This window comes from Eucalyptus grandis, chromosome 7 (genome assembly GCF_016545825.1).
Source record: "Eucalyptus grandis isolate ANBG69807.140 chromosome 7, ASM1654582v1, whole genome shotgun sequence".
NCBI classification, from domain to species: domain Eukaryota; kingdom Viridiplantae; phylum Streptophyta; class Magnoliopsida; order Myrtales; family Myrtaceae; genus Eucalyptus; species Eucalyptus grandis.
The window spans coordinates 20,826,113-20,839,053 of record NC_052618.1 but is presented as its reverse complement, the minus strand read 5'-3'; the positions used below and the strand labels follow the sequence as shown (position 1 = coordinate 20,839,053).

Genomic DNA, 12,941 nt, shown 5'->3' with positions numbered 1-12,941 from the left:
ACACAATAACTTTTTCCAAAAAATTTTCAATTTTAGCCTTTAGCATACTTCTTGTCATTTCAAATATTGTCCTATCCTTTCTTTCTACTAAACCATTTTATTGAGTATAGCTGGCAGTCAACTGACGTTTCACCCCATGAATTTTACAATATTTATCAAATTCATTCGAAGTGAATGCTCCCCCTCTATCTGATCTCAACGTCTTTAGAATAAAGTCATTATGCTTTTCAACATAGACTTTAAATTCTTTACACTAACAAAAGCTTCACATTTTTCTCTAAGAAAATACACCCATGTTATTTTGGTAAAATCATCTACAAAAATTAATGTATACCTTTTTTGTATGAATGACTCCACCTCAACAAGCCTACATATGTCCGTATGTACCAACTCCAATGGTTGTTTTGCTCTTCTGGCTTTTCTGACTAGAAAGGATTCTCGACGTTGTGTTCCAACAAGACATCCTCTGCATGGGTGATTTGGAATGTCAATCAATGTCATGCCAATCACCATCTTTTTTTGGACCATTAATTTTAGTCTACGAAAATTTAGATGACCAAATTGAAGATGCCACAACCAGTTGCTATCTTTCATCATTGCATGAAAGTTCAAAAGATTCTTCATCTGAAGAGTAAGAGGGAATAGCTGATTCTTTGTCATCTAGACCGTCGTGATCAAATTATTGTTTATGTCACGCCCCAAACCTCGAGCGCGCCGACATCCCACCATGGTCATGCAAATGTGACATTCCCAGGTAGTGTCGCCAACCCCATTCATTTATTATTGCGCAAGCGGAACGTATTATAAAACCCCTGACAATAAAATATGGAATAGAAAAACCGGAAGCAAAATCACAACGCAATACTTTCATGATTCAACAGAATTACAAACAGAGGTCTATGGTCAAAAGTCTACAAAAGACCGACTCTTAAAAAGGAACTGTCCCAAGACCTACAGGTCAAAAACGTTCTCCAATCCTTATGACTTCACCTCTGCAACTCCTCAAGACCAACCAAAGCTATCTGGTCGCTCCGTCCACCAAGGACCTGAAATTTTAATCCCACAACCGGGATGAGACAATGTCTCAGCAAATTCAACCCCCTAAACCCCTATTAGAAAGAAAATACGCCCCGGGTGGCCTAACCACATCACACAGAAGACTTACCTCGCCTCAGTTCCTTCCTGCAGGTTAGCACAAATCAAATCACTCAATCACAGATAGTAAGAGGAACTTAAACAACCGGAACGTATTCACTTTCATATAACCAACAACTACGGAGGTCCTGATTATAAGACTAAATCGTTATGACACGTCCCATTCCATGCCACACAATTCCGTTCCATAATCCGACACATCAACAACACTCAATATGCATTTCAATTGTTATTCACTGCCACACAAGGGCATAGCCTACTCGCAGTTCGGCTATCTACTAGCATATAGCCAGGCATCGCCTCCCCCCATGGAGCGCGGCTTCATCAGTACATCGACGGCGTTTCCGAAGGAGCATGGGCCCAGAATCAACTGCAACCTGCATCCACCACGTGGGCATCCCATATAGGGGCAAGAACGGCTCAACAGCCCAGGACGATTCCTCTTAGTTATCACACAGTAAAAGCATACTCAGCCACATGACACTTTATATTTCACTCAATGCTTCCACTTAAAATAGTGATCCCGACCATTTTTCTTCATATTAAAAATATTCCAGAAATTACTCACGTGTGTGGGGACACGCTAATTTCGAATCAAAAAGCCAATATCTCACTTTTTAAAACCCCACTATTTAATATAATCATTAAAATCTAATTTTTGCATCAAAACCCGACACTTGGGTTTTTATGAATAAAATCCTTATTTACCACAATCAACACTCAATTTGCCACATCCATTCATCAACTTCAAATTCTAAATGCACCGCATCGATCGGCACGGAATTCCAAGAAAATAAGGTTCCAAAATAATTTTCAGAATTTATTAAATAATTAAATTTATTCCGAAAATTAATTAAATAATAATATCCATATATTTCACGATCCACGCTCAATTTATAATAACCAATCATCAATTTCAAAATCTGACTACACAGTAGCGACCGGCACGAAATTATGAGAATTTAGGGTCCTGACAAAATTTTCGGAATTTAATAAATAATTAAATTTATTCCGAAAATAATTAAATAATAATATTTTAATAATTTCGAATAATAATATATTATTAAGTTATTTAATAATTTCGGGACATTTAAATAAATCAAAAGTAAATTCATTTATGTCAAATCAAGACTTATTTTAAATAAACCTACTTACCCTTAATTAAGCACACTTTAAATTAAAACACCACCATAATCTAATCTACTCTTAAATAACCTAAACTAACAACCTAATAATACTTAACATGAACTAAACCTCCTTAAGCATAATTAACCCTCCAAGCAAGATTTAGTGAGCTAAACTCACCGGATTAGCGAGCCGAGCGAACCAAAATGACGAGGACAACGCGAGGATCGACTTTCCTCAAGGCGGGCCGAGCATCCGGGCTTGGGAAGGCGGCCAAAACGGGCCAAGAAGGGGCTGAGAAACCCATTTTTTGCAGCTGCTGTTCATGGGCAGAGGAGGGCTGTCCAGCGACGATTCGGGCGGAGGAACAGCGGAGGAAGGAGGTGGCAGCTCGGACGGTGGCACACGGCGGCCAGGCGGGGTCTCACGGCGGCCGGAGGTGACTGAACCGCGGCTCAAGCTGGCCGAACAGCCGCTTGGAAGTGAAGGCGGTGGCGGAGAGGTGAGGCGGACGACGGTGAGCGGCTGCGCGCGTGAACGGCGGCGACAACGACGGCACCGGCGGCGAGCGATGAGCGGCGAAGGAGGCGGACGGCCATGGCTGCTCCAGCTTCTTCTTCGCTGCCATTTTCTGATCTTTGCACAGTAACCATGGGGGAGAGAGGCGACGGGAGAGGAAGGGGAAAGGAGAGGGGGTCGGCCAACGGCGGTCCGGCGCGACAGCGAGGCGGCGAACTCCGGCGATGGGTAGCGGCGTCGAGCGACCGAGCGAGCGGCGAAGGGGCGTGCGGCTGCTGGTTCCGTTTGGAGCTTTCTCTCTCCTTCAAAATCCAAGAAGAAAATCCAAAATGAAGAAGATGATGGAGATGGGTTGGAGGTGACATCCCACCTTTTGAAGAACAAATCCTCACCCTCCATGTGTCAAGATCCTAGCCGCACAAGCCCCACCATGACATCACTTGATGATGTCACATTCCACCATCTCCAATCCTCCCACAACAATCTTCAATGGGTGCAATTTATTTTTCCGTCGGGCATAAAATCTTATACATTAATTTCTTCAATTCCATTCAATTCTCTTCCAATTGAGTCCAATTGAAGTCCATAAAATTAATCTAATGTCACCACATTTCAATTCACATCTTTACTTGTCCATAGAACCAACGTAAGTCCCAAAAGCGCAACCAAAAACGGGCCTACTAATTTCTCGAGCCAAATCAGCCATTCTCTGATTATTTTGCTGAAAAATTCGGCTTGCATGAAAAATCTTCCAAAGATGAGTCAATACTCCTAAAATGATTTGTGACACACCCAAACTTCCAATTTCTGAATTTGATCTCAATTCCACGGTTAATTTCACTTTGGCACGATACTAGCGTAGTCTAATCTATCGGGTAGCCTTTAGGAAATTTTCTTGCATTTGACCTGTGGTTGATCATATCAAGTCACAATGTACATCTTTGAAACATTGACGACTTTCGGTTGTCGAGGTAATCTCAAGATTTCAAATACGAACACAGGGTACCCAATCAACAGAAAAGTCGGTTTAGTGCCGATCGACAAGAATTGTGCGATTTGGTGGAATCACCCACACTCGATCACATGCCTTTGTCGAGTCAACCTATCTCTGATTTCTATTCGATTTTTATTTGTGCCGTAATGACCCTTGCGGATTAGCTCGGTCGAAAGATCGCTCCCTAGTCAAATTCTCGAGTCTGATGCATTAGAAACTCTTAACGGCTTCACCCGATAGACTAGTTTTCACATGAGTGGCCGACTCAAGGGAAATAACTATATGCGTGCCAATGAAATGCCCGTCTCAATTTATTGAAAATAGTCTTGGAAAATCGGGATGTCACAGTTTACACCCATAATAGTGCAAACTCCATTTTCAATGTGGACTTTGTGGCCTCTTTTGAAAAGTTGCCTAACACTTACTAAGTTCCAAAAAAGTCATAGCACAAAATAAACATCTACAACAGTAACATTACTACTATCTTTTGAGTTGATATTAATATCGCCTTTGCCCATTACAAGAACTTTGGATTTATTCCCAAAATTAACTTCACCACGAACTATCTCATCTAAGTGTGAGAATAACTCATTTTAGCCAGTCATATGAATACTATAACTGTTGTAACTTTTTTATGGCCCTCACTTGAGTGTCAAGAGCCATACAAAAGTTATAGCACTAGTAGCGTCATTTACTCTAATTTTTATTTATGTGTTAAAGGGCTTTATGTAGTCCTTATAGTTTACGGGTGCTTCCAGCAGATTGAAATTACTTTTATCACTAAAAAGGCTAAGATGAATCTACATATATATTGTGCGTGTCTAAAGAAGAAGGTGGCCTTGGTCAAAGAAAATATTGGGTGTCGTCCGGGCCCCACGTTTAGCATATGGAGTGAAATTTTTTTGGCTCTGTACCAGAACGGAGTCTAATAGAGAGAGAGAGAGAGAGAGAGAGAGAGAGAGAGGAGATGGAGGGCCTGCGGAGGAGAGAGTGGGTCAGAGGGTCTACAGAAGAGAGAGGGTCAGAGCAACTGCAGCGGTAGACGTCAACAGCACGTATCTATCGATGAATGATTTTCCACATGGTTTACGTAAAGCATTTCACTTACCTAATATTTTTTCATGGAATCGATGTGACAGGTACAATAATAAACCCTCGATGACATTGCAATAAATTGAATCAATAGTCTAATTTCAATGCAAAGAAAGTCCTACCGTCTTGCATTGGGTGAAACTAAGTGGAGGTCCGAACTAACTAATGTTGAAGAATCAGCGGATGAGTTGTGGTTAAGGGTGAAATGCCACTCGAACCCCGAGCTAGCTAGTTCTCCCCGAAATGTGTTGAGGCGCAGCACATGTCATGACTTCGAGATACTGTGAATCTTTAGCCAACTTCTGTTATAAAAATATTTTCTGATTTCCAGTTTATCCGTGGGACTATGGTATAAGGCACTATACAAACCGGTGTATTGAGTAGTAATAGCTAAAATCTATTATTGAGCTTATGACGACATTCGGAAGAGTAGCTACGCTAACAACACCTCTCCGCCCTTCTTATCTATAAAAAAAAAAAAAAAAATGATGGTTGGCATAAATGAATCGCACTATAATAATGGAGCATCCGAACCTGGGGGAACTGTCCCTTCGTTTCTTTTTTCTTTGTGTGTGTGTTGAATTTGACCAAATTGGATGTACCCCACTTAAAAAGAATATTGACGCCTAAGCTTCCAAGCAAGCTCCACCAGTCAACCCTCCAATCTATATTAAGATGGCGAAACGTAGCATTTCAAATCACTTCAAATCATACACACGCACACATAACCGAATCCCCCTCGATACTCAGACATGCCCAGCACCATGGGGAGTCTAGAACTAGAAGCCCCGCCTTCTGCCACTGCCACCGCCCCCAACTCGAGAAAGCCAATGGCCCCGAACGATGTGGACGACTCTGAGGATGACCTCTCGCCTATTGAGCAAGTCCGCCTCATCGTGACCAACACCGACGACCCGACCCTGCCTGTGTGGACCTTCCGGATGTGGTTCCTTGGGGTGCTCTCGTGCGCCCTCCTCTCTTTCCTCAACCAGTTTTTTGCATACCGAACCGAGCCTCTCGTCATAACCCAGATCACTGTGCAAGTGGCGACACTACCCATCGGGCGGTTCATGGCAGCCGTGCTCCCCACGGCGGAGTTCCGGATCCCCAGGCTCAGGCGGAGGACATTCTCGCTCAACCCGGGGCCGTTCAACATGAAGGAGCATGTGCTCATCTCCATCTTCGCCAACGCCGGGAGCGCATTCGGGTCGGGGCCAGCCTACGCGGTGGGCATCGTCAACATAATCAAGGCCTTCTATCTTCGGAGCATCTCCTTCTTCGCCGGTTGGCTTCTCATAATCACTACCCAGGTAATTTTCAACTTGGCCTTTTTAATCAAAGAGTTTTGATTGGTCTCTCTCTGTTGCTCTTTTCCATGAGTAGATCCTCTTTTTTATTTTACGAAAAATTTCAAATAAAAATTTGAAATACTCTCATTTTCTCAAATAGAAACCTAAGGTGGAGAATGTTTCAAATAAATGCTTGAAGTGATTATATTAGTCTTAAAAAAAAGTCCGAAGTAATTATGCTATTTCAAATTAGGGCTTAGCCTAGCTGTTTGGTAAATAAGGAAAATAATTTAAAATGCAAAGATGAAATTGCCCTTCACTAGCTAATGAATTCAGGCCATTCTTTAAAACTAATATAGTTACTTCATACCATTGTTTTGAATAAGATCTACTTTATGTCTTTATTCGAAAAATGATGACACTTCAGGTTTTTATTTTAAATAATATTCATTTTAGACATTTATTTTGAATTTTTACTTTATTTTATTAACTTTTGATTCTTACAAAGTCACCCTTTTCTAAGAATTCCCAGCAAGTCAAGTGGCCTGTAGAAAGTTGCCACGGGACTCTATAATTGGAAAAATTTCAACAATAATTATTTTATGCAGTTAGCTTCAAAGAGGAAGCAAGCGAAAGGAATATTATCATACATACATTACGCCATTGATATGTAATTAATTTATGACTAAAAAGAGATAATTTACTAGTGGTGGGCACGAGGAATGGTAGGTCATGGAAAAAACTCTCTCAATTTATATTAGTTGGATGAGATGAGGTGAGAGGAGATTCAGTCACTTTCTAACCAGCTGGTGCAGAGCACTTGTACTACCACATGCTTATATTCTAATCCTCAGAAAGGCCTAAAATATCTACAAACACTAAAATTACTGTACACTGTAAAAATAAAAAATATCTAGAGATGGTCCTAACATATGAATTCCCATTACAATAAAGTACTCCTGACATATTCCCATTTGTACTTTTTACTAAAAAAAATCGTAAGTGTTGTATTTTTCACATGACACTCATTTTGGTGCTATAACTTTTCAATTGACTATTTGGGTGCTGTAACTTTTGATCGATTAATTGAGTAGCATAACTTTTTAAAGACTTTTTTTGACTAGTGAAAGAAAATCTAATGCCACGTCAAACTTTTTGACAAGGGAAATCGCATTGATGAACATATATGGCACCAAATAAATGCCGAGTGGAGGTTAAGACATTTGTGGTATCCTAATCTTTATTTAATACTGTCTACTGCTCATTTCGCCTTGAGATTTCAATAGCCCTAGATTTTGGACTTCAGAGCTGAACTTGATGTAATACAAAAGCCCAAAAAAGATTGTATGTTTTCTCCGATATATATCTCAGTTACAAAGTCTAGAATTTTCAAATTAGAGAATAGAAGTTGCATGGAAAAATAATTTTTTTCTTTTTTGGGTGGCCAAAGAGAATGCTAATGACGTGAGGAGAAGAGGAGTGCAGGTGCTGGGATACGGATGGGCGGGGCTGCTGAGGAAGTACGCGGTGGAGCCTGCTCACATGTGGTGGCCAAGCACTCTCGTTCAAGTCTCCCTCTTCCGGTTAGTAATTCGTCATTTATTTTTATTTTATTTTATTTTCAAGAAAATTGCGCAAAATCACCCTTTCTCCAAGAGATAATTAATAATGTTTGCTACTCGAAATTAAGAAATTCTCTCGACCAAATTGATTTAATCAATCCTTCACTTTTAAATTTTGACGTAAAGGATGAATTGGGTCACTCACCTCCTCTAAACTGAATGGATCTCTGTCATGGAAGAAAAGAAACCAAGAGTAATAATACAATATTATAATTATCCATTATAATAATTAAGAGGACATCTATCTTAACAATAACCAACGTCATATGCACATTCAAACAGGTGCAGAAATTTGTTTCTGTAGTACGAAATTTAACTTCATGCCGAGAGGGTAATAGCTAGCCTTGTGAGAAACCCGTGATGTCGAGTGTGCAAATTTTTATTCTGAAAAACTACGTAAACCCTTTCCATAATTCCGTCACATTTTTTGATAAAAAATTGCAATCAGATTTTCTCGATAGATTGATCTCTTCTTCCTTTTTCTCCCTCATCATAAAAATAATCTAAAAAGGGGAAGAAAAAGCTAAGTCGTAGGAACACATAATGGCCCCGACTTGGACATTTGCCTCCGTAGTGGCGGTTCAATTGTCGGGTCACTTGGAGGTTGAGTTTGAACTTTCGAACAAGCAAACTCGTCGGTTCAATTGTCGGCATGTGCGGCTTCAGCAGCCCTGGTCCTTTTTCTTTCTAAGATTATGTTCTAAATATTATTTTTATAATTAAGCAGCCATATATATACAAGGGAAGCCCGCGTTTAAAGGCCACTTAAACCAGATAGAAAGAAGAAAAGCCACCGGACTACAATGAACAGTATCGATAGATCATAGTAGAATCCAAATGGGAAGTGTCAAAAGGTCGCTTTGGTCCGGTCCCGCCTGGCTCTCATTTAGAATTTTCCCTATATATTATACGTGTAATGATGGTTTATTGAATATAATAAGAAGAGTTGTCCATGCGTAAGCAAGAGGAAATCCTTTGGCTGGTCTATCACGGTGACTGGCGTGATCCACGGAATGCGAACGATGAGACGTCAATTCGCGTTCAAAGTCAACCCTTGATTCGAACACCCAATGACGTGGGTGGTCCTGAACCGAGTGTAGATTCCGCCGTAGATTCATCCTTCGGTATCAATCCAAATATAAAAGCATTCACATCCCAACTTCATCTTTAGGTGCTTCCAAGACCTTGACCACAATTACTGAATCAATCTTAAATCTATTATAAGGAATATTAATTCAATCATAAACTTTTTAATATTACCGATATAGTCCTCAAACCTCTGCGCAAAACTCCAATATTGTTAGTTGTTCTACGTGGCACGCTAAGATGAACAGCAATCAACAAGAGGACAACATTGGGGTTTTGCATGAAGATTCATAATTACATTGACAAAATTAAAATGTTTATGATTAAATTAACTGAGCTTATGATTTTCCCGCGAAGATTTCTTATGGAATTGGCATCCTATTATAATACATTAACATATAATTTAGGTACACATCCTTAACTAGCTTTTATTTATGATTGACTTTATTATTGAATTTTGTAACCTTCCACTCTTCTTCTTTCTTATACCAATTAATTACTTAATTATCCCTTTCGTAATTGATCATTCTCTTTGAAATGTTCCATCTAGAGTCACAACAAATCAAAGATTTCTGCGAACATGGTTGCATGCATTGACTAAAATGCATATTGCTCTGCTGAAGTTTCTATAGCTGTGACGTAAGGTCTGACAAGATCATACCAGCAGCAATTCCTACATCAGTGAGGAAATTAAGGAGCGTTTCGCTTTCAAAATGCGACTTAAACGGGACGTCGATGCAGGGAGCTCGTCGTGGAAATTGTATTGGGCTGCCTTAGGAGATAGTTAGGCCTATAAAGTATCTAACCCCTGATCAATGTCGGCAGCGAGAAATCTGTCCCATAACAATAACTGGAAGACAAGACCTTGAGTTAGAGCCGAGTAGGACGTAGATCAGATGAGTAAGCATAAGCCGATCGGTGGCAATTAGGAACAACAAGACGGAGCGAGAGAATGAAAACACTGTTCATAAGTACAGAAAACCATGTCCATTGTCGAAGCTTTCCGTCTTGCAAGGAAAATATGACTTACTCCAACGGACATTTGGACATGATGGGCTTATGAAGTTGTAATTCGATTCTGAAGTTTCTTGAGGATCTGCATGATAAAAATTCAGTACCTGTCAAGTGTTTGATGGCCATACCATAATAAAATGTGTTGTCGTTATGATATTTGGTACCTTCCGAGGTTGCATCTGCCGACGATAAGCTGAATGTGCAAAAATAATCATGTTCATCAGATTGTCTGTCATCTGATATTGGTATGCCATATGAATTTCGCAGGGCCTTGCATGAGAAAGATGATCAACGCATGTCGCGGGCAAAATTCTTTATAATAGCCTTGATATGCAGCTTCTCGTGGTACGTCGTCCCAGGCTACCTCTTCTCGACGCTCACAAACATATCCTGGATTTGCTGGATCTTCTCCAAGTCAGTCACAGCTCAGCAGATTGGGTCCGGGATGAAAGGGCTCGGGCTTGGAGCACTGACCCTCGATTGGACTGTGGTCGCGTCCTTCTTATTCAGCCCTCTCATATGCCCATTCTTCGCCATAATGAACATTTTCGCGGGATATGCATTGGTGGTGTATGTTGCCATCCCGTTAGCATATTGGGGATTCAATTTGTATGGTGCGGATAGATTTCCCATCTTTTCATCGAACTTATTCACGAAACAAGGCCAGGCGTACAACATCACTGCCATCGTGAACAGCAACTTCGAGCTGGACTTGGCCAAATATGAGGATCAAGGACGGATTCATCTCAGCACGCTCTTTGCTTTCACTTACGGGTTCGGTTTTGCAACCATCGCTTCCACACTGACCCATGTCGGCTTCTTCTATGGAAGGTACTAATTACATCTTGACCTGATTAAGTCTCTGGATCCTGGCTTTTGTCCTCTGATATGGATGAAATAGATTCTGAAATGTTGCTTGCTCGGACAATGGGGACAGAGAAATATATGAGCGGTATCGTGCCTCATACAAGGGGAAGGAAGACATCCACACGAGATTGATGAGAAGATACAAGGACATCCCTTCGTGGTGGTTTTATTTGTTGCTGGTTCTAACTGTCGCAGTGTCTCTCGCGCTCTGCATATTCTTGAACAAGCAGGTCCAAATGCCGTGGTGGGGACTTCTCTTTGCCAGCACCCTTGCTTTTATCTTCACTCTTCCAATCAGTATCATCACCGCCACGACGAATCAGGTCATGTCTGCTGAACAAAAGAAAAAAAAAAACAAACAAGTCTTATTGCTTTGCATCATTGGTACCTTATAATATTGACACCGATTCTTGATATGACCTTCATTTACAGACGCCGGGATTGAACATTATTACAGAATATATCATGGGGGTGATATATCCGGGTCATCCGATACCAATGTGTGCTTCAAGACCTACGGCTACATGAGCATGGCCCAGGCTGTGGCCTTCCTCAATGACTTCAAGCTTGGACATTACATGAAGATCCCTCCAAGATCCATGTTCTTAGTTCAGGTACATTCTATTGATTACTTATGACTAAAAATCTTAGATTGCTGGAAGTATTTTGGCTGGTTGTTGGAATTTAAAACCCACCATGGTTGATGCAGTTCATTGGCACGATCATTGCCGGGACCGTCAACATGGCTGTGGCATGGTGGCTGCTCAACTCCATCACCAACATATGCCAAACTGAGCTCCTGCCGCCAGACAGCCCCTGGACGTGCCCGAATGACAGGGTATTCTTCGACGCCTCCGTGATATGGGGCTTGGCGGGGCCCAAGCGCATCTTTGGAGTCCAAGGGAACTACCAGGCCATGAACTGGTTCTTCCTCGGCGGCGCAGTTGGCCCATTCCTAGTCTGGTTGCTGCACAAGGCATTCCCGGACAAATCCTGGATCCCGCTGATTAACCTCCCGGTGCTCCTTGGGGCGACGGGTAACATGCCACCCGCCACACCATTGAACTACAATGCATGGGTACTCGTGGGGACAATATTCAATTTCTTTGTCTTCCGTTACCGGAAGAAGTGGTGGCAGAGGTACAACTACGTTCTCTCTGCAGCAATGGACGCGGGAGTGGCATTCATGGGGGTGCTTTTGTACTTTTGTCTAGGAATGGAGAACAAAGGACTGAATTGGTGGGGAACGGGTGGCGAGCATTGTGACTTGGCGACTTGTCCGACCGCCAAAGGGATATCCGTGGATGGATGTCCGACGAAATAATGTGAATTCATTAGAAAAGTCCACAACGACTACAACTTGAAAAGTTTGAAGATAATGGAATCTGATTACTGGAAATGTAGATGCTTGATGTACTTCGTTTTCCTCTCATGTTACCAAAATTATGGATTTATTTGTTTGCATTAGTCATTGGATTATGATGAATGGTTTCAGTAAAGTACTTCGCTTGGAGATACAGAGAAGAGGGTCACGATTGATAAAAGCTGAAGTAATCAAGCTTTCATAAGCAGGCACGGTCACGGTCTGTATTTGCAATGATCCTATTCCTCGACTCGGGGCTTCTACGGATTTTTGCACGGCTTATAAGACTCATTCATGCTTATAAGGAACTTTCATTGATCAATTCAATGTCCTCGATTGTGTAATATAAAAAATATTTAACTTGTTTGGAGCGGCTATTATATTTTATTTTTGCCTTTTTTTTTTTCAAATTTGCAATGTCAGTCGGTGCACCCAAAATGGTTGTGGAATAGGCCATCGTGGGCCGCTTATTGAAAATTCAACAGCCACCCTTTTTCTTTGTTTGTGAATGTCAAAAGCAATCATTTCTAATTATCAATTTCACAATCATAACTTCATTTATTTGAAATACCATATCTAAAAATCTCATTATTACTATACTACAGACGACTAAAGAAGCATTCTCATTAAAAAAAAAAAAAAATGTCTAAAGAGGGGAATTGGTTTAAGAAACAATTTTTTTTTTTTTTTAGTTTGGATTTAAGAAGTAATTTAAACAATGGTTAAAACCACAAAAGATTTTAAACTATGTCTATTGTGATACAAGTACCTCAATATTTTCTTTGTGTTGCTAATACCCTAATCGTATTTGTCGT

The 12,941-nt window shown here is 40.9% G+C and overlaps 1 protein-coding gene across 1 annotated transcript; it reads left to right on the top strand.

Moving 5' to 3' along the window:
* The first annotated feature begins 5,715 nt into the window (after positions 1-5,715).
* On the top strand, positions 5,716-12,410 carry LOC104452950 (oligopeptide transporter 4). The gene is given in 7 exon segments (XM_010067447.3): positions 5,716-6,195; positions 7,660-7,757; positions 10,164-10,727; positions 10,834-11,086; positions 11,196-11,256; positions 11,259-11,377; positions 11,473-12,410. Coding segments are annotated over 7 exon segments (2,190 nt in total). The 3' UTR covers positions 12,088-12,410.
* Positions 12,411-12,941: the final 531 nt, after the last annotated feature.